At 39.4% G+C, this 22,380-nt stretch overlaps 1 protein-coding gene across 6 annotated transcripts in view; it reads left to right on the top strand.

Moving 5' to 3' along the window:
• The window catches only part of LOC134678720 (F-actin-monooxygenase Mical-like), a 198,146-nt gene extending 180,851 nt beyond the window's left edge, over positions 1-17,295 (top strand). For all 6 annotated transcript variants that reach the window (XM_063537382.1, XM_063537386.1, XM_063537385.1 and 3 more), the window contains one exon: positions 16,433-17,295. In XM_063537382.1, the coding sequence (XP_063393452.1) occupies positions 16,433-16,469 (37 nt within the window). In that variant the 3' untranslated portion in view covers positions 16,470-17,295. The remainder of the gene's footprint in view (positions 1-16,432) is intronic.
• The last annotated feature ends 5,085 nt before the right edge of the window (positions 17,296-22,380 follow it).

Here is a 22,380-nt window from a genome sequence, read left to right as displayed (position 1 = left end):
AACTTTTTTTCTATAAAAGGTAACGAAATAATTATTACTTTTTTTGATTAGGTAAGAAATGTGGGTATTATACTGTATGACAAAATTTATCTGAATTAACTACAAAAAAAATGGTGACCACCCAAAGTGTATACCTAATTGGTCAATTATTGCAATTTTAAATCGGTTCTTGTGCCAATCCTGGTGCATATCAAATATTACTTTTTTCTGAAATATAAAGTACTTGCCGTGTTCATCTTGTAAAATTAATATAATTGTGTTAGATCAATTACTTATAATAGAAAAATATAAGTGAAAATTGAGAAATACGAAAAATGCTCGTGTTTGACTCTAAAAAAATCCATGTGGAAGAGAAAATAAAAATTTGATTTTAGTCAGCAAATATAGCTGATATCTTCGTTAATTAGATTTAGAAAAAAAAGTTTTGTTATTTTGCCTATTTTTTGAAATATGATTTTTTAAACTGCTCGTCTCATACATTTTCGTTCTTGTTGTATTTATGCAGATTAAAATACATATGACCTTAAACTTATAAATATGAATGAATTCGATGGCAAAATATAAATAAAATCCAGACGATTGAAATTTACTTTATATATTTATAAAAAAAAAAATCATTTGCAAACCTTTGCTACTTCAAAATTTCTGAAGTTGAATAACGTCGCACTTTTAATTCATTTTGAGAAATGGGAACGAAGCTATGATAAGAACGTGTATTTTTTATGGTCCTTATATTTTTAAATCACTCTGATAGATGTACCTCAGCTTCTTCGACATCTGATTTTGAGACGAAAAAGAACTTGATCCCATGAATTTGAACAGTCAACTGTTAATAACACAAGCACTTACTACAAAGAGTTTGCACCACTTCATTATCTCCTAGATAAATACGATTTCCTATAGAACTTCGATAAGGATTATTGGGCCGTTTACTTATGTTCGTAATTTAGCCATTTAACATGCAAATAAAGCTTGTTAACAAGTCAGGAGGCGTCGGTTATTCACTACACGGCTAAATTAAGAAACATTCGCAAGTGATTCACAATCCTTGTCAGGTAACAGTGCATTGTCGAATTTCTACCCTCATTAAATTTACAAATGAAATTATTGCCATGTCAAAAAAAATATCTGAACATAAAAAACGTAAATAATATCCGTATGACCAATTACCGTCCCATTTTTATTAATTTATAACATAAAACATTTTGTATCGATAGTTGTAAAAAGTAGCATGTTAAAAAAATCATATTTCAAAAAATAGGCAAAATAACAAAACTTCTTTTTCTAAATCTAATTAACGAAATTATCAGGTATATTTTATGACTACAATCAAATTTTTATTTTCTCTTCCACATGGAGTTTTTTAGAGTCAAACACGAGCATTTTTCGAATTTCTCAATTTTCACTTACATTTTTCTATTAGAAGTAATTGATCTAACACAATTATATTTATTTTACAAGATGAACACGGCAAGTACATTATATTTCAGAAAAAAGTAATATTTGATATGCACCAGGGTTGGCACAAGAACCATTTTAAAATTGCAATAATTGACCAATTAGGTGTACACTTCGGGTGGTCACCATTTTTTTTGTAGTTAATTCAGATAAATTTTGTCATACAGTATAATATCCACATTTCTTACCTAATCAAAAAAAGTAATAATTATTTCGTTACCTTTTATAGAAAAAAAGTTAGGTCTGATTTTGTACAAGCAAGAATTTGACCCCACTGCTAACTTCGAATGGGCAAAACTTGGAAATTAAAAGATAAAAAAAATAAACTGGTGGTGGTTCAGCACTTCTGCTACCATGAAATATATCCTCAATTTTTTTTATGCAAATCATAAATCATGCGGCACACTTTTTAATTCAAATTTGTTGAAATCACATGGAATGACCCAGTACAGTCTTGTCATCACATACATCTATCTCAGGTTTTGCTCTTCAACCTTTGACACGGGCCTGTCAGTCAACTTACTGCAAACTATTTCTTATAAATAATAGAATCATCAAAACGAATGAGTGACACATAGCGAAAGCTAACTGAAGCCGAATTTAGAACCAATTGTCAAGGCACGTTGTGGTCTTGTTACTAAGGCGCTTGCTTTTCAAAGCAGAGACCGCGGGTTCAAATCTCAGTCGGATGCACCTAGAGATTACAGCTTTTTTTTGGGTTTCATTTCTATTATTAATTTGTGGTTTTATATTAATTTTGTGGTTTTATATTATATGTTTTTTGAAGATAAGTCACATGTAGCGTATGTACGACTTTCTAACAAGACGTTGTAGGTTTGAACCCGCAGTGGGCGTTCCTTAGATTACTCCTGTGTGGAATGCCATTTGATATGTACTACTAGGTTATACTAACAATAAGTTCAAAGATATACCGTATGTATCAGAACGAAAGGCCAAGAAAGAGACCCATTAATGTTCAGGTCATACTGAGCAACTTTTACTATGGGACCAACCCCGCAAACGAGGAAAAATAATTGGAAGTTTCATACATTTTGCTGGTCTGATGTTGAAATTTTCTATGGGAGAGTAAATTTTTTTCCGGGGTTTCGGGGTTTGTCCCATAACGGGTTGGCTTAAAGTAATGAGAATTTTTGTTTTCGGACATAAAGACAAAAAGACAATGGCCATGGATTTCTGGATGTTATATTGAAGAACTATGCAATATCCAACATTAGAACCAAATTCAAGAATGAAGTAATTGGCCTCCCTTGTGTTAGTTTACGTAACATGCTTCTGACCGTTTACTTTTCACTTTGGACAAACTACCAAGTACTCTCTGACTGATCGTTTTGTAATTACACGGTAAAATTTATTTTATTCTATAATATTTTTGCCTACTATCGCAATATACATATCAGAGTATATAATATTTGCCAAAATTCTTCGATTGATTTAAGTCTTGGGGATATTCTAGGGTTGGAAACGTTTAGTCGTTTTTCCGCGAGAGCCTAAAACCAGTTAAAAACGTCATTGCATACATTTTACCAAAATATGATACATAAACAATTTTCTCTAAATATCAATCAGTTGCAGATTTCATGAAAATGTTAATCAGTTAGCAATTGTGAATGATGGCATGATATAGATAACAAGCTAATATGCCGAAATAATTAAAATTAACGGCAATAAAACAGTTATGGAATGTAAATAAAACGTTGTCCAAAGCATGACGCAGAGGGTTTGAACACAGTTATGAGAAATCGGATGTGGGAGATGTTATAGTATATATAATGTTTTCTTGTAATTTAAAATATGCTCTTGTTTGTCACTGTAAAATTTCGAAAACCCACAGCTATTGTCTTTTTTTTTATATTTCCGAAAACGAAAATTCTCATTACTTTAAGCCAACCCGTTAGTAAAAGTTGCTCAGTATGACCTAAACATTAATGGGTCTCTTTCTTGGCTTTTCGTTCTGATACATATTGTATATAACTCCGTATACTCTATCCTCTCTGCTAAGTTGTAAAAACAAAATTCGTCATTCCTATGGTCAACAGTTAGCATATTACGTAGGTATATGCATGGCAGTGATGGTTTTATCGCATAGGTACATCTGTAGAAGAGGAGGCACCGTTCTTCCGGATCATGAGTCCAACCAACAAAATAAAGAGAGGAGTCATAGTTGCTTAACACCTTTACTGCCCGTGCTCCTCACGTGGGGCCACGGCTAGCCTCTATTACAAAGCCATATTAAGGTTTACATGTCAGATTGGGACAGTGAACGTGTTAAGTTTCAATTCTATTATTTTATTTTTGATCGATTCGGAGTATCGTATATTTTATACTTTAGTATATAGTATATTTTAGTACAATAAGCGGGCTAAATAAATATATTAACATATAATAAGCTCTACGGTTTGGAAGAACGGCCGCCTATGACAGTTAAAATAAAAAACCGATCATACTCGTAGAACCCCAAGAGAATATAACCACTACGTTTTAGTAGAACCTACTTAGTTATTGTCTAAGTTTGACACTTGACGAAAAAATACTTCTTGTCAATTCGTAGCTGCTACAGTATTTTTTAAAAGTTAAACAGATAAAATGGTGATGCTTAGTTACCATTGAAATAACAACTGCTTAGCAACTAGTGGCACCCTGGCTGCTGACGTACGTGATTGGCAGTGCGTGTAGGTATTAATGACAGCAGCTTGAATTTGAGTGCTCAGTTACCACTGACTTTCTAACCGTTATTGTCATTGTGATTAAATAAGGGTGTATGTGTTAAAGAAAAACTCAGAAGTTAAGATATATGTGACGAACTGAAAGCCTACGCTAAATTGACAACTTAGATGTCCTTATTTTTGTGACGATTGAAGTGTATATGTTTTCTTGGACACCTTGCCCGCTCAGGTATATCTGCTGCTGACTGTACCCAACATAGAGAGCAATCCATAACAACGCCAAGATTTCTCACTTGGCTGGAATAAGGAATTTGGATAGGTACCATCAAACACTATCGGACGAAGCTTAGCGAAGTCGATTTTGGAAATCAGTTTAGGGCTGCCAATTACAATTACCCATGGACTTATAAGATGGACTGCACTGTCACTTTTTTTGCCATACTAAATTGAACTTTATCACCGAGCTAGAAAGACGTTCGTACCAGACTAGAAAAAACGGTCCACTTGAGATAGCAAAGGTGGGTCGCGGTGTCTCACTCGCACGTGTTGCCAATGTTAAAAATATACCATTGTGGTAGTATTTATATCAATATACTACTCAAATTAAATAACTTCTTATATTATTTAAATGCTATATTCAGAGTAAGGTTTTGATATCTTTTAAGAAATTTGTAAATAAGTATGATGTCAATATTATTAACTGATTTAACCAAGCATGTGGACAACAAAAAAAACATTAATTTTGGTGTGGTAGACATTGTAGAAACTTTGAATGTTAATTGGTATCCCTATCGTCATGACATGTTATCAAAACACGTGAATGCAAAATTTCCTAAAAATGGTGAAAATATGTTGCGTTAAAGGTTGTGGGAGTGAAAGAATTTCTAATTGTGGAATATTGTTTCACCAGGAAGCCACAATTATTACATTTTGCGATAAAAATACAAGACAACATTGTCAAACTCATTAGGGTGACTATGATGTCGGCACGATGAGAATCAGTGTTACACAATTTTTATTAGGTACTTAAGTAAGTTTATATAAATAGGTATGTATTTATTTCGGCATGTTTAAATTGGTGAAATGAGAGCCAATACAGAATAAATAATTACCAAAATTGAAATCCAAAGTCCTTAAACATTACAGACACATTCATGCATTGTTATAATAATAATAAACACATTGATAATAAAAGAAAAATAGAACTTTATCGTAATTTACTGACTTTTGGGACGATAACAGAAACGTTACTGGGAATTTACCCTCTTTGGAAAATTTACTAAGAACGGCACATCACTAATTTCTTTACATTTCACGACTCTTCTCTTTTCGCACAGGTGGCCTAGCACCGTGAACACCGAAGTTCGCAAATTACGGGCATCTTTCTCTTTTACTCCTATAAAGGAGTAATTACAGTAACAGAGAAAGATGCTCGCTATTTGCAAACTTCGATGTCTATGTTCCAGTGACAAGCGTCCTAGTTAAAAACGATAGCAAGCGGGCGTAGCGGACCCACGCGACCGTCAGGCAATTACGAATTTGCCCTAAGACCGAGTAGGCCCGGGCCTAGGGCGGCCAGATATTTTGGGCGGCAGGCTATATGGTGCTGAGAAAGGGGGGGTGGCTAGAGCTTGCTATGTAGGGCTTGGGGCCTAAGGCGGCAAAGACTGTATGTAATTCCTCCACTGTCCAGAGAGCCTATCCCGTTGCGTCTTTGTCGCACTTGTAAATTCGTACGTAAGTGTGACAGAGAGGCAACACGTCGAACATGGTTCACAGTAGACCCTCTGGTTCTGTCAGCGTATTTGTCTCTCTATCTCTCTCACTCATACCTGTGTTCTTGACAGACGTTACGGCGGACCACCTTCCTGACGATCGACCATGTTCGTGATCCAGTACCTACGCCTACTAGTAACAGCTTTTCTTCTTCACTTGGTCCCTCAATACTGAGGATCGTGACATCATATCCTTCTGTTGAAGACCAGGTTCCTCCATAGGGTTCTCTTCCTCGCCAAGCGCATGGCCTCGTGCAGTTTTAATTGCATAGGTGCCGTAATGTGAACATACCATTTAGAACAACTAAATTAAGTACCTAAGGTTGTGTGAAGCGTTTTATAGAAGAGAAAAAACTATATCCATCCCTTTTTGGGCGAAAAGAGAGTATGATTTCTATTACTAATATAACTATGCACGATTAAGGAAAGATCCTGGTCAAACTATATATTTAAATGTTATCCTACTATCCCACATACATAAGACGTATGGTCACCCTAATTAGAAAGAGATACAACGGCCCACCTTGACTATCTCATGTGGACACACTTTTTGGCCAATGTCCGCCATCCAGTTAATCTCTACGTCCGTGCAATTACCTGAGTTTCAGTGGATTTACTCTAAGGCCATGATTCTGACTCCAATTGGAGAAGCGCATCAAGTCAAGATTCGTGCCCTATGACTGAATCGAGATCACTAAGAGCACCCTGCGAATATGGAGGTCGTCGGCATAGAGGTGATAATAAGAAGAGAGATTAAGAGTGATGGAATTGATAAATATAGAAAATAATAGGGGAGACAGCACACCGCCTTGTGGAACACCAGCCAGCGTGCTGCACCAAGAAGAATAAGAAGAATCAATCTGTATTCTTTGTAATATTATAAAAGAGGAGGATATTTCCAATAAAACATTCCATATTTGTAGAACTGTATCTCCATTATTTATACTTTTTATTCAACGCTGAACACAGCCCTCCGCGCCTCATTTTCGGGAAAGGCGCGTGGCGTGAAAAGCGATGAGGTAACATTAAATATAATTTTAAAGGTATAAAATATTCATTGAATAATTTTAAAAAATATGATGTATTTAGAACATGTCAACAAATGTACTACTTGTAGAAATTTATTTTTTTATTTATTTATTTAAACTTTATTGCACAGAAAAAATTGTACAAAAGGCGAACATAATGCCAGAAGGCATTCTCTACCAGTTAACCCTTGGGCCAAACAGAGAACATGTCAACAAATGTACTACTTGTAGAAATTTATTTTTGACGTGAAACGTAGGTAAACGTCTTTAAAAACTCGTAGAGGGGCTCGGATCAAAAACCGATGTAACGAAAAAGTGTTATGGCGCGGCGGCTTAAATCTCCGAAACTATAATACCAAAAAACATAGTTTTGTTTTTTGATATAGATGTTTAGAAGAAAGTAGCCATTACTCGCAACAGCACGTGCCGCTGACATAGATGGCACTGATTCTGCGCTAGACACGACGTATTCGGAGCAAAAATGACCCTTATTTGCAGTGTTCATTTAGTAATGACTCATCAGCCCATTAACCGATTTCGGTAAAATACGTGTCATTTGATAGATCTTACTTTATTTCAATGAAATATGAGTAAAATAAAGTACGTGGAATTACAATAAGCTGTTAAAAAATAAAAAGGTGACAGGTTTTACAGTATTTTTATCACTGCTCTTGTTTGAGGCCACCGTGTGCGAAAAAAAGGGCGCAAAACAGACAAAATATAATAATAATCCCCAAAATATATCCCCACGCAAGCCTATCAAAAGACCGGGATTTATAGGCCCGTGAAATCCAATAGGAGACTCAAAATAATAATAAGCCCGCAGGGCAGCTTGTGGCGAGCTGTTGGGGAGTAACGACCCACGGACCCGAGTGCTCCCGAGAGTCGGTAAGGTCTCCGTCTCCGGCGTGTATTCGTCGGTCGGTGTGGACCCCAAGGGGACCCGCAGGACTCTCAGCTCTGGCTTGCCTTCATTGGCCGTCCAGAGAGGAGTCGTTAGAGCTATATGCTCCAGGTGTGGAAGTGAAAGATGCATAAGACGCGAGTTGGCACAGTGGCTGTTATAACAGCCACTGGGTAGAAAGCGGCGCACACCTCTCGACACCTCTGAGCCGCTTACACCAGTGTTGCTCCTGGTCGTCTTTACGACGACAGTTTCAGGGGCCCACCTAGTTAGTGGCAAGTCACCGCCTGCCTCGATAACATGTAGAAGCATTGTTATGGCAGGTGTCCGGACCTCTCGGCAATAGCCCAATCTTTTCACCAGCCAAACTTCAACACCATAACCGGCACTTTTCTCCACTGCATTTACAATAGCTCCTATGCCAGCTGGGACCGATTTACGGGTATCTATTTGTACCCGTGAATGGGTTCTATCTGGTGTATTACATAACATCAAACTTGTCTTAAAGGGCCTCTGTGCTGTTGGCTTCGGCCCCACGCATGCCTCCCAAAGGTCCGGTACCCCATGGTCCCGAGATATGGAAAGACATACAAATAATAATAAACCCGCGGGGGCAGCTTGTGGCGAGCTGACGGTGAGTGGCGACACAGCGGACCCCTATTCCAGAGGGCCCTGTCATCTGGCCCTCGCCTCTGTGCTTGCCTTGATTGTCCGGCCAGAGTGGAGTCGCAAGAGCGGGACCTATGCTCCAGGTTGGAAGTGTAAAATGTCATAACGCCGGCGGCCTGCTGAACGGATTACCTCTCTACAACCTCACAGCCGCTCCAAAGTGTTGCCCTGTTGTCGCATTGTGCGTGCGGCCATTGCGGGGCCCACTCAATGAGTTGGCGAGTCACCACCTGTCTTGTACAATTTTGAGACTGATTGTCACGGCAGGTGTCCGCTAGTCTCTCCCATAGCCCATTATCTAGTCCATCCAACTTTCAAATCTATAGCCCATGACCTTAGTTCCCATCGCAGCACAAAAGTGCTGCACTGCAATAGTCTTTGCACCTGGCGGGGACCATCTCCGGATGTATCACATTGTGCGTTCGGGGATGGTATCCGCCATGTGTATCCCTTGCTTTTAGATTAAAGTGTCTTAAAGGGCCTCTGCGCTGTTGGCTTCGGCCCCAAGTAAGCCTCCCAAAGGTCCGGGACCCCATGGTCCCGAGATATGGAAAAGACATACAAATAATAATAATAATAAATATTCTTTATTGTGCACCATACAGGTAAAAATACATAGAAAATGAAATGTACATTAAAAGCTAGGTAACAACAGGCCGTCTTATCGCTAAGAAGCGATCTCTTCCAGACAACCTTTCGGTAGCAGGAAACTAAGGACTTACAACATTGAACGGGTAGTGCCGATATACATTTAAAAAAATAAAATAAAATAAAAATAAGACGAATTATATATATACTTTAATATAATACATACATACAAATATAATAAATACATATATAAATACATACATAATATATTATTATATAGGCATAAATAAAGGTAAAATTAAGGCAGCGAAAGGTAATGAGATTTTAGAAGATTTTTGAAAATGGGAAGGGATTTAGCACGTCTAATGTATAAAGGCAAAGCATTCCTCAACCGAACAGCACGAAAAGTAAAAGAGTCGATATAAAATTTTGATGAAGAAGATGGTGGAGCAAGGAGACGTTTCTCCGCACACCGGACAGAAGAAAGATAGTTGAAACGTTGTTTAAGATATAGAGGGGTAGTGGGGTTGAAGAGAATATTATAAAGAAGAACAAGAATATGAGAGTTGCGGCGATGGCGAATAGGGAGCCACTTGAGCTGGGTGCGAAATTCAGAGACGTGGTCATATTTGCGTAAGCCAAATATGAACCTTATACATACGTTTTGATAAATGAATATACCTGAAATAGTAAGATAAAGCAATAACGGTTCTTTTAATACCACATTCATCATAGTAATACATGCTCATCTCCTCAAATAATGCATTAGTATCTACGGCGGAGTTACTTTGATAGAACACATAAAACGTATGACGGCTGAACTGGGGATTGTCAAGCAATCCCCAGTTGCTAATGCTACGAGGGTTGCCTTTTATATTTCGGGATTTGATATTATTAACAACTTTATACTAACAAAAATGGCTTTATTGATTTTAAAAATATTCTCCTTTGAGGTCTTCGTAATTTTTCATTCGATTAAACCAATTTTTAAAGCAGTTCAACCACTCCGAAGAGGATACCTCTAAAACGTGCGTTTTGAACGCATCGACCGCTGCTTCAGGTGTCAAAAAACGCTGACCGCGCAGTTTGTCCTTGATGTGCGGGACCAAAAATAAATCATTGGGGGCCAAATCAGGACTATACGGCGGGTAACTCATTAAATCGATATTTTGAGCTTTTAAAAAGGCGGATGTTTGTGCTGACTGGTGGGGGCTCGCATTATCGTGGAGCAGTATAATCCGTTTGCGGTGATTGGCTTCCCTGGCCTTTTCAATCACCCCTGGCAAACAAATGGTTGTATACCATTAAGAATTAACTGTTCTACGTTTTTCTAAAGGAACGATTGCAATATGCCCTGTTTTTCCAAAAAAACAGGCAACCATTTGTTTTGCAGTACTTCGTGCACGAACCACTTTTGTTGGATTTGCTTCAACTTGAAAGACACACACCGTCGACTGCTGTTAATTTTCCGGTTCATACGAGTAGATCCACGATTCGTGACCTGTGACAATATCATACATATGTTTTGAAGCCCCGCCGCTGTATTTTTTAGCATATCTTTGCATCAATCCACCCGAGCCTGTTTTTGAGCACTGGTAAAATTATGTGGTATCCATCGCGAATATATCAAGTAGCAAGGAGGAGGTCTAAACAATCTAACAATAAAAAAGAGCTACATTAGAACAAGTTTCATAAAAGCAGCAAATTAAGTTAGGTACTTTATGTTTTTAGTTTGATTCTAAAATTATCTTTCTCCTAAAAGTTCTATTCTTAACCGCCAGAATTGCACTCCAATTAAATATTACTACTTATTTATTTATAAAGGAAGTGATGAATACATAAATATGTATATACATTAAATATTTTTGTCGCCGTTGGAGTTAATGGAATAGTCGACGCTGAAAATATGCTAGTACCTCACCTCATTTGAAGTAAGACATTGTAACACCTCAGAAAATGAGGTACACATACAAACTTATTTTAAATTGATGTCCTACCCATCACTAGAAAAATAGTACAAGCGTCTAAATGCGAAGGCCGAAGGCCGAGCTCCGCGTAGGGCCGAAGGCCCGAAGCGTCCAAAATGTCACTGCTTAAACACATTACAATATTACAAGTGTCTAAATGCGAAGGCCGAAGGCCGAGCTCCGCGTAGGGCCGAAGGCCCGAAGCGTCCAGGACATCAGTGCTTTAGCACAGAACAATAGTACAAGTGTTTAAATGCGAAGGCCGAAGGCCGAGCTCCACGTAGGGCCGAAGGCCCGAAGCGTCCAGCACATCAGTGCTTTAGCGCAGAACAATAGTACAAGTGTCTAAATGCGAAGGCCGAAGGCCGAGCTCCGCGTAAGGCCGAAGGCCCGAAGCGTCCGGGATGTTAGTGCTTTAGCACAGAGCAATAGTACAAGTGACTAAATGCGAAGGCCGAAGGCCGAGCTCCGCGTAGGGCCGAAGGCCCGAAGCGTCCAGGACATCAGTGCTTTAGCACAGAACAATAGTACAAGTGTCTAAATGCGAAGGCCGAAAGCCGAGGTCCGCGTAGGCCCGAAGGCCCGAAGCGTCCAGGCCCCTATTTCACCAACGTGACAGGTACGACAATTCGACAGGTCTTATTGTTGCTGACGTCACAGGCATCCATGGGCTGTATCAGGGACACAGCCGCTATGGCTGACGTGAAACGTGGTGTGGACCGCTAATGCGAAGGCCGAAGGCCGAGCTCCGCGTAGGGTCGAAGGCCCGAAGCGTCCAGGACATCAGTGCTTTAGCACAGAACAATAGTACAGGTGTTTAAATGCGAAGGCTGAAGGCCGAGCTCCACGTAGGGCCGAAGCCCCGAAGCGTCCAGCACATCAGTGCTTTAGCACAGAACTATAGTACAAGTGTCTAAATGCGAAGGCCGAAGGCCGAGCTTCGCGTAAGGCCAAAGGCCCGAAGCGTCCAGGATGTTAGTGCTTTAGCACAGAGCAATAGTACAAGTGTCTAAATGCGAAGGCCGAAGGCCGAGCTCCGCGTAGGGCCGAAGGCCCGAAGCGTACATGATGTTAGTGCTTTTAACAGAACAATAGTACAAGTGACTAAATGCGAAGGCCGAAGGCCGAGCTCCGCGTAGGGCCGAAGGCCCGAAGTGTCCAGGACGTCAGTGCTTTAGCACAGAACAATAGTACAAGTGTTTAAATGCGAAGGCCGAAGGCCGAGCTCCACGTAGGGCCGAAGGCCCGAAGCGTCCAGGATGTTAGTGCTTTAGCACAGAACAATAGTACAAGTGTCTAAATGCGAAGGCCGAAGGCCGAGCTCCGCGTAAGGCCGAAGGCCCGAAGCGTCCAGGATGTTAGTGCTTTAGCACAGAGCAATAGTACAAGTGTCTAACTGCGAAGGCCGAAGGCCGAGCTCCGCGTAGGGTGAAGGCCCGAAGCGTACATGATGTTAGTGCTTTAACACAGAACAATAGTACAAGTGACTAAATGCGAAGGCCGAAGGCCGAGCTCCGCGTAGGGCCGAAGGCCCGAAGCGTCCAGGATGTTTAGTGCTTTAGCACAGAGCAATAGTACAAGTGTCTAAATGAGAAGGCCGAAGGCCGAGCGCCGCGTAGGGCCGAAGGCCCGAAGCGTACATGATGTTAGTGCTTTAACACAGAACAATAGTACAAGTGACTAAATACGAAGGCCGAAGGCCGAGCTCTGCGTAGCGAACAATTTCTGCTATGGGCCGCCGTTTACAAGTTATTTACGAAAAACGAAAAAAAAACCGGAAAAATGTATTAAAATTAAATTTTCCCCTTTAATATCTCATGAAATATTGATCCTAGCGATTTTGCAATGGGTAACCGTTTACGAGTTATTTATGAAAAAGCAAAAAAAGGGACCTGCGAAGTGATTGTAATTAACATTCCCCCTTTAATATTTTTGATAATATTAGCCCCAGAGAAAAATATTTCGTATATTTTTTATAGGAAATTTTATGTAGATTATTTATGTACCAGAACATTTTTTGATATGGGCTACCGTTTACCAGTTGTTTATGAAAAACTAAAAAGAGACTTTAAAATTGATTATTATTAACTTTCTCGCTTAGTAACTTTTTGAATATTGAGCCTAGTGGAAAGTATTCAATATATTTTTTGTAGCAAATTGTATGTAAATTATTTATGTTGTAGAACATTTTCTGCGATGAGCTACCGTTTACGAGTTATTTACGAACAACTAAAAATAAATCAACCTTAGAACTGATTATAAATAACATTCCTTCTTTAGTAACTTTTCACCGCGTTCACCTACACGAGCTTAGACTGTGTGCGTAGGAACGCGTTTGTTTCATACATTTGATCACCAGTGTCCGAGGTGTGACCAGGCTATAAAGCCCAAAGCAACAAGGGATAACATTCCAAGTTACCTAGGGGAATATAGGAGCTAACGGCAGTGGAAAGTCATAATCACCCAATAAACCTTGCATTATTAATTGCCGTATCACGTTATGTAGCTAATTTTTCTTAAGAGGGTAGGGGATGACGTCACGTGATCGCTTCTCCTTATAATTGTAGACCTCATTTCCCTCTTTGGATATTAATGTATTTATCAAACAGTTTGGGCAAGGTGTTCTAAATACAATTTTGGGAGATTTATGTTTTAAGGTTATACATTTTATGGAGATGACATCTGGCACCGCACCCGAACTGTTTGAAAAATACTACGTACATTATACAGAAAGTATTTTTTCACCTCAGCAGCTCGAACAAGGGTACTTTGCTTCTTAAAAACAGTGAGCAAAATGCGATTTTGCTCACTGAGTCATTTTGTCTCACTCTGTGAGCAAAATCGCATTTTGCTCACCGAGTGTGTCTCACTCAGTGAACAAAATGCGATTTTGCTCACTGAGTGAGACAAAATGACATTCAAGTGACCTTTATAGTCAAATGTCATTTCAACATGCGGGGTCTAATACAAGTTCGATATACTTGGGTTCTATTATCTCTGTCCCTCTAGGTATGTTCTCACTGCTTAGGGTGTAAAATTTTGTGTACTACACGAGATCAAAGTTATTTACATCTCGTGCGCTTTTGAATCCCTTACTACGCTCAAGATTCTAAATTAGATCCACTCGCTACGCTCGTGAATCTATTATAGAATCTTTCGCTTGCACGGGACTCAAAATAAGCACTCGAAGAAATATCAAACTTTGATCTCTTGTTGTACAAATAACTATTGCCCCTCCGTTAAATGTATTCGATTTCGAAGCGGTCGTCCACCATCGTCTTAAACCTGTTCGAAATACCTTTCAGCCTTGCATTTCATTGTGTTGGAGATGTGCCTAAAATTTCATCCGTCATAAGTGTCATAATGATGCGTAAGATGGTACAATCAGCAGCAGAAGTTGCTAAAGCGGGCGAGGCGTTATTATTACCTTGACGCGCTCTTATTCTCTTAACAATAAAGTCGCGTTAAGATTATTTTGAACACCTCGCCCGTTTAGCAACTGCTGTACGGAACGCATATTTACCGCAGTTGTGACTGCGGGCATGGCCAATTATTTACTAAAAAATCTAATAAGAATATGATAAACCCTAATTCCGGAACCAGTTTCGGAATTCCGGTATTAGAATCCAATATCGAAAATCAGTTCCGGAATTGGAAACCATCCGATATTGCAAGCCCTAGCTCGCGCTAATAAAAAAGCGGCCCATGTGCTGCTCCCTACAGGTCATGCACGCTCCTTATAATAATAATGCCCGCAGGGCAGCTTGTGGCGAGCTGTTGGGGAGTAACGACCCCACGGACCCGAGTGCTCCCGAGAGTCTGTCAGGGTCTCCGTCCCCGGCGTATCTTCGTCGGTCGGAGTGGACCCCAAGGGGACCCGCAGGGCTCACAGGCCTGGCTTGCCTTCAGTGGCCGTCCAGTGAGGAGTCGCTAGAGCTATATGCTCCAGGGGTGGAAGTGTTAAAGGGCATAACGCCGCGAGCCACCGCGACGCGAGCGAGACGCCGCGAGCGACCACTCGACACCCCTGAGCCGCTCACGCTGGTGTTGCGCCTGGCCGTCTTTACAGTGGCGCATCAGGTGCCCATCTAACGAGTGGCGAGTCATCGCCTGCCTCGATAACTTGTGCAAACAATGTTATGGTAGGTGTCCGGACTTCTTTGCAATAGCCCAGTGTTTTTTCCATCCAAACTTAAACCATATACCAGTACTCTGTCCATATTCTCTACAATAGCAACCAATGCCTGCTGAAACCGGTTCACGGGTATATATTGATGTACCCGTGAATGGGTTCCAGCAGGCGTTCTACATGTCATCAAATCTCTCCAAACGGCCTCTACGTGTTGGATCTACAGTATGTGTCTGACTATGGGGCTTTAATTCCAGGGCTTGATTTTACTCGCTAAACTGAGCTACTTTTACTATGGGACCAACCCTAAAATCGGGGATTTTTTTTTGGCTTTTCCATAGAAAACGTCGACACCTGATCATCCAAAATGTATGAAAAAGTAAAAAAAATCGGGATTTCGGGGTTGGTGCCATAATAAAAGTAGCTCAGTTTAGCTAGTAGAATTGAGCCCTGGATTTAAAGCCCGATGGTCAGTAACACCCTGTATATCCTCACGCACGCCTTATAAATGACCGGGCGGGCTCGAAAGACCCGAATTTTAAACGGATATACAAATAATAAAGATATTATACTAGCCAGCGCCGAGTGTAATATTACACGAACCACTTGGTGCCACTTTTGACCCTTCTATAACTCAAAACTTCTTTAACGTAAACACATAAAACTACGTGTGTTTAATTATAACCATAAGGACATCTAGAAGCCCAAATTTCATGAAGCTAGCTCAAACGGTTATAAAGATATGAAGGTCTAAAAGTTGTAAATTTTAGCACTGACTGACTGATAATGACTTTGCAATCGCACATATCGCTTTTCTCGTACCGTACTCGTAAATATGTGTAATGCTCAAACTGCAATTAGCGCTAGCGTTATGTTCTATTATAATTATTTTTAATAGGTGACGATGATCCTTATGTCATTATGCAGCCGTGCGATGGCCAAGTCATTATACGTATTACAAATTAAAGATATCTTGTTGATACTGTTTTAACACCCCCTGGCACTGATTAAAATAACCGACTTGGTTTCACATTACATCTCAAAACATTTTTGTAGTAGAAGTGTTGCGAGACTTCCACCTTTTTACATGTAATGTTTTTGATGGGTATAACATTTAAATCCCTTGTAACACAAACTACTATAGGCCACTCAGCAAGCTTCGTGGCCTTAACACGGTACTCGACTGAAAAACTTTCCATCATATCACGTTTGTATAAACTACTGTTTCAGGAGACGCAGTGCTGCGGGCAGCGGCGTCGGTGACTAAAGCGACGCCATTTTATCTCCCCCCCCCCCCCCCCACACATTACGTCACCTACCACCGCAGGCCTAACTCGGCAGTTCTTGGGTCTGCTTCGGCAGTCGTCGAGTCCCTTCGGCCTACGTCACACGCACGGACGCAAGTTTTACAGCTATCGTTAGAACAGTATTCTTACCATGAGTGTTCTTCCACGCATCTCGCTCGCGCCAATGTCAGTACGAGGGAAATCATTGTGAGTTGTGAGTTAGTTTACGCCGTCGCTAGCAGTATGTCAGTGTCAAACTCGTGGTAAGGATACAGCTAAGAAAAATGTGTTACAGTTATGTGATGAACTGATGAAAACTGAAGTTTGGTCTTACTGTTAACTTAGTTTTATGCCTATTGTTTGAATTGAAAGATGAGGACTAACGACGCGACGGTACTATGAGATGGGAGTTTGTGCTTTAACATGGTTGTCGTGTCGCTACTCTTGATATTGACAAAATTGTAATGATATTCATGATTATTTGTAAACGAAAAACGTGTTTTACTGTAGATATATTAATTAGTATTGTACCTACTCATATTAGATAAACCATACTAGATCAACTTCAGACATTATTAGTTATAAAAACATCCGTATATCTGTGTCAAAAATTGCTGGGCCTATACTTGTATCAGATTTTTTTGAGACCTGGCTAGGTGACAAAGGGAATTTATATTAGGTTTAGTTTTTATTTTAGCGAAATTTAGTGTTCATATCTTTAATATTTTAGTTAATTATTGTTTTACTCTGAGTTTTACAATATGCAATTAAATGCATCACACATTTATATAAACTATGTCAAAGCAGCATTTTATGTTTTTATTTTAAATATTTTAAGCTTTACTTTAATCACTGTATTTTATATATTGTAAAATGTTTCATACTGTTCTGATCAGTTATTCACGTTTATTTCCGTTACAGTCGCTATCGGATATATCGGAGCGGCCAAGATGCTTATAAATATCTGAATATCCGTCAGATATATTGGAGCCCCCGAGGTGCTCATAAATATCTGAACACGCACTCTAGCGCCTTGGAAATAGAGGCGTGTGCAGAACTTTAGATATTTGTGAGCGCGTTGGCCGTTCCGATATATATGATGGCGACTGTATAACTATTGGGTTACGAGTTGAGTATCACGACTTTCATAAATCATAAATTATTTATTGGCGTGAATAGGGTCAGATTACAGTTGTTATATATACTTAAAGTAATAAATTAATCTTTATAATCTATACCTAACTAGGTACTTTTATACATTCACAATAGTTTGCAAATATGTAACTCGTTTTGTACCTGCCTGAGTCTTATTGTACTGTGTTGTATTGTATCGTATTTAACTACTGTTTTGAAGTTAGGTTATATATTTCTCGTGCGGAATGACAGTTTCTTCAAATCTCTATTGGTTGAATTTAATTAAAAAACCTGGCAAGTGTGAGTCGGACTCGCGCACGAAGGGTTCCGTACCATAATGCAAAAACGGCAAAAATAAAAACGATCACTCATCCAAGTACTGACCCCGCCCGACGTTGCTTAACTTCGGTCAAAAATCTCGTTTGTTGTATGGGAGCCCCACTTAAATCTTTATTTTATTCTGTTTTTAGTATTTGTTGTTATAGCGGCAACAGAAATACATCATCTAGCTATCACGGTTCGTGAGATACAGCCTGGTGACAGACGGACGGACGGACGGACAGCGAAGTCTTAGTAATAGGGTCCCGTTTTACCCTTTGGGTACGGAACCCTAAAAACCAGCCAAGTTCGAGTCGTACCCGCGCACTATGGGAGCCCCATTTAAATACCTATTTATTTTATTTTGTTGTTAACCGCCCGTTTTTTTTGTATACTGTATGTTACCTCATAAGTCATAAGTCTCATAACTCCCGTCACTGGTTAAGTATCATGCCAATCTCAACCTATATACTTACTGTCAACCTCGACCTATACAGGGCGTCCCACGGCTATGCCACATGGAGGGAAAGTACCCTAAATATTGTAGATGGAACATTTTACTGAAAGAAGACATTATTTTAATTTAAAAAACAATTTAAACTGCATTCATAGATTTTTAATTAATTACATGGTTGAACCGGGAATCGAACCCGCCGCACGAGAAAAAAATCACCCTGTAGCTTTATCATACCGATCGAAAGGCTTGATCATAAGGATTATTTTTTGCTAAAGAACATAGTGTCAGAAACAAAAGGAAGACCATGAATTTTAACATTTGATGTGAAATTTAGCGATATAATCAAAAGAGTGCGGCTTTGTATTCAACAGAATGAGACTACATTTTGAGCATTTGATAAATTAAATTGATTAATTTTGAATTAAAAATGTTAAAATTCATGGGCTTCCTTTTATTTCCGACACTATGTTATTTAGCAAAAAATAATCCTTATGATCAAGCCTTTCGATCGGTATGATAAAGCTACAGGGTGATTTTATTTCTCGTGCGGCGGGTTCGATTCCCGGTTCAACCATGTAATTATTTAAAAATCTATGAATGCAGTTTAAATTGTTTTTTAAATTAAAATAATGTCTTCTTTCAGTAAAATGTTCCATCTACAATATTTAGGGTACTTTCCCTCCATGTGGCATAGCCGTGGGACGCCCTGTATATATACTTACTTACTTTGCTCTATGATGTAAAATGTCAATGTCATCTGAACATTCTGAATAAAACTACACGAATTATAAATATGTTTTAATATAACATTTTTGGCGACGACGACGGAGCTATGACCGAACGCGTTGATCGTTTCCAATTCGATTCGTTCGATAACAAAACAGAAGACTGGGATTATTATATCCAGCGCTTCGAAATAGAATACAAATTCACGGCCTCGACAAACAAGCTTCTGAGGATAAACGAAAACAACTTCTTCTTTCTCGGATTAGACCTGCAGCCTTCAAGGTTCTCGTAGACTACTATCGTCCAGTTGTCGTTACTACGAAGTCGTACGATGACTTAAAGAAGGTGCTTAACGAACATTATGGCAAAAAACGTACGTTCTCTCAGAAAGAGTCGCTTTTGCAACTAGACACAGAAAAGCAGAAGAAACAATCACACAATTCATCCTTGAGCTAAGATCATTAGCGGGATACTGCGAATTCGGAACCACCCCGGACGAACGTTTAAGAGGCAACTGGTAATCGGCATCAATAACAGCACATGGCAGCAAGAAATCATTAAAGAACACCCAACAAACAGTGCTAAACTCTCCGATGTTATAGCCACAGCAAACAAGCTTGAACAAGCAGAACTACAGAGCCACCGTTTAACAAACAACTCCCAGATGGGTACTGAACAACAAACCGTTAATAAAATAAGGCCCAAAACACATCGGCCGACTCAACGACAAACTCCTACAGTAAAAACATGTATGTTTTGCGGACGTGATTTTTCACACGAACATGAATGACTGTCCGGCAAAAGGAAAACGATGTAATGCCTGCGGCGAAAAAAAACACTTTTCAAGCGTCTGCTAAACCAGCGGTAGTCTCAAGTTAGAACAATACCACTAGACAAATAACAAGGCAAACAGACAGCGACGATGACGATTTTGATGAACAGAGCATACACACATTTGCTGTGAAGAGACACAACCCAACTACAAAAATTATGATACCAACTCAACGCTAAAAGGGTCGAAATGCTATATGATCCAGGAGCAGTGCATTCCGTAATTGGAAAATACCTATGGAATCCTATTCGACGTCCACCACTAAAGAAATGCAAGAACCTCGTGGCTTACACGGAAGTAGAAATCGAAACATTAGGAACATGCGAGATAACAGTTAATGCTTTTAACATTCAGAAGGTATTGACCGTTTACGTTACGCAACGAAACGATATTCCACTTTTTGAGCTGGATTGGTGCCTAAGTTTCAAACTACCTATGCCCCCTGGAGCCAGGCTTTGCTATATAAAATCACCTGCAACAGTAACCTCAACCCAGCAGGACACAAAACATAGCAACGCAGTACAGAACAGCCTTCAAGAATGTAAGTCACTCTTTGACGGTAAACTTGGAACTATCAAAGGGCATAGTGCTAAGATTCACATACCTAACGACGTGAAGCCCGAAACATTCCGACCTAGCCCGGTACCACTCGCCATAGGTGAACAAGTGAACAACGAACCACAACGACTAGTCCAAGAAGAAGTTATAGAACCAGTTGACACTATGTCGACTCCAATTGAATGGGCCTCCCCAATTTGTCATTGCAATTAAGGCTAACGGAAGCATCCGAATTTGCGCCGACTACGACCGACGTATGCGTGGCAGAGGGGGTAGCGCGACTATGCTAAGTCTGGAGGATGTTTTGTCTGTGATGACAGCCATCATCTGGTTTGCTTACATTCTGAATCGTGTGGTACTATACAGCACGTCCACGGATGAATTTAATACTTCTTTTGCGGTACATATTCATGAAAAGAAATGTACTTTTATGTACCTATGTTTTTAAAAAATGTACTCGCACACTCGACATACAAATAACCGCAATGTAATGGAAGTCGCTTGCGAGTTCGCGCGCCGTCTAAATCAGCCCTTAGGTTCACCTTTTTTAACCATGACAGCGATTTTTGCAGTACCACTGTCACATTTTGATGTGCTTGTAGATAGTACAATTTGAGTACATTTGTTTTGTATTCATTTGACCATTAAATTAACCTTAATATAGTGTGGTCGTGCCAGGCAGTATCTACACAGCACGACCACGACCTGTATGTCGCTATGCCAAAACCGTGCGAGTACATTTTTTAAAAACATAAGTACATAAAAGTACATTTCTTTTCATGAATATGTACCGCAAAAGAAATAATAAATTCTTCCGTGGACGTTCTGTATAGTACCACACTCTGAATCGTTTTTATTTCAAGAGATATTTCTGCTGTTTCACTATTAAATAATTAAATACCAATATATTAAATAAGATTGTCCATGACCTTAAGCAAAGCTAAGGTGCCTACAATGCGCACAGTTCCAACTGAAATCTAATAAAATATTAACATCCAGTATAGTGTAGTAAATGAAGCAAGTTGTTGTATGGAGACCCATGCATTAATTTCTCAGTCGATGAAATTTTGCCAGGTTATTGTATTGTATGAGCCGAAACTGACATATAAATATCCAAAAAAAAATACAAATCTATTTATATATTGAACCGAGTATAATGAATGCATACCCAAGTTTATGTATTTTAGAACTATTAAAAACTGAGAGTGGAAAATTTCTCAGCCTGATTTCTTTTTAACCGACTTCCAAATCCCAAAGGAGGAGGTTATCAATTCGGTTGTTTCTTTTATTTTTTATGTTTATTACTCCATATCTCCGTCAATACTGGACCGATTTTGAAAATTCTTTTTTTGGTTGTATGTATATGCATACAGATTGGTCCCGTTTTTATCAAAATCCAGTTCTGATGATGGGATGGTTCCATGAGGAATCGACGGAACTCCTCAAATCTTAAAGGCATACATTTAGTGATTTTTGTGTTTTTATCAACAAATCAAGCATATACATTCAAGAACGTGACATTTGATGAAGTGGAACTGCTGATGATGATCAGAACGGAACTCTTCAACGACGCATAGTTCACGTTTGGCGATTTGTCATCTTCGTTGTTTGTTATTAGTTTTTAAGCCACATTTCTGTCAAGCTCGAGTTCTGATGATGGGATCAATAAGGAATCGAGGGAACTCCTCAAATCTTAATGTAAAGTATAGACTACTAGACTATTCATATCTTAACTGTGGTCGTCTGTCATATACGCTCCGCTCAATAATAAACCACGTTGATTCGCAATGTAGTCTTTTATTATTATAAATATCTACGTTACATGGTGTCAGATACAAAATAAACGTTGAAAAAGTGTAAACGAATA

The sequence above is a fragment of the Cydia fagiglandana genome, chromosome Z (genome assembly GCF_963556715.1).
Source record: "Cydia fagiglandana chromosome Z, ilCydFagi1.1, whole genome shotgun sequence".
Taxonomy (NCBI): Eukaryota; Metazoa; Arthropoda; class Insecta; order Lepidoptera; family Tortricidae; genus Cydia; species Cydia fagiglandana.
This window is presented reverse-complemented; position numbering and strand designations above follow the sequence as displayed.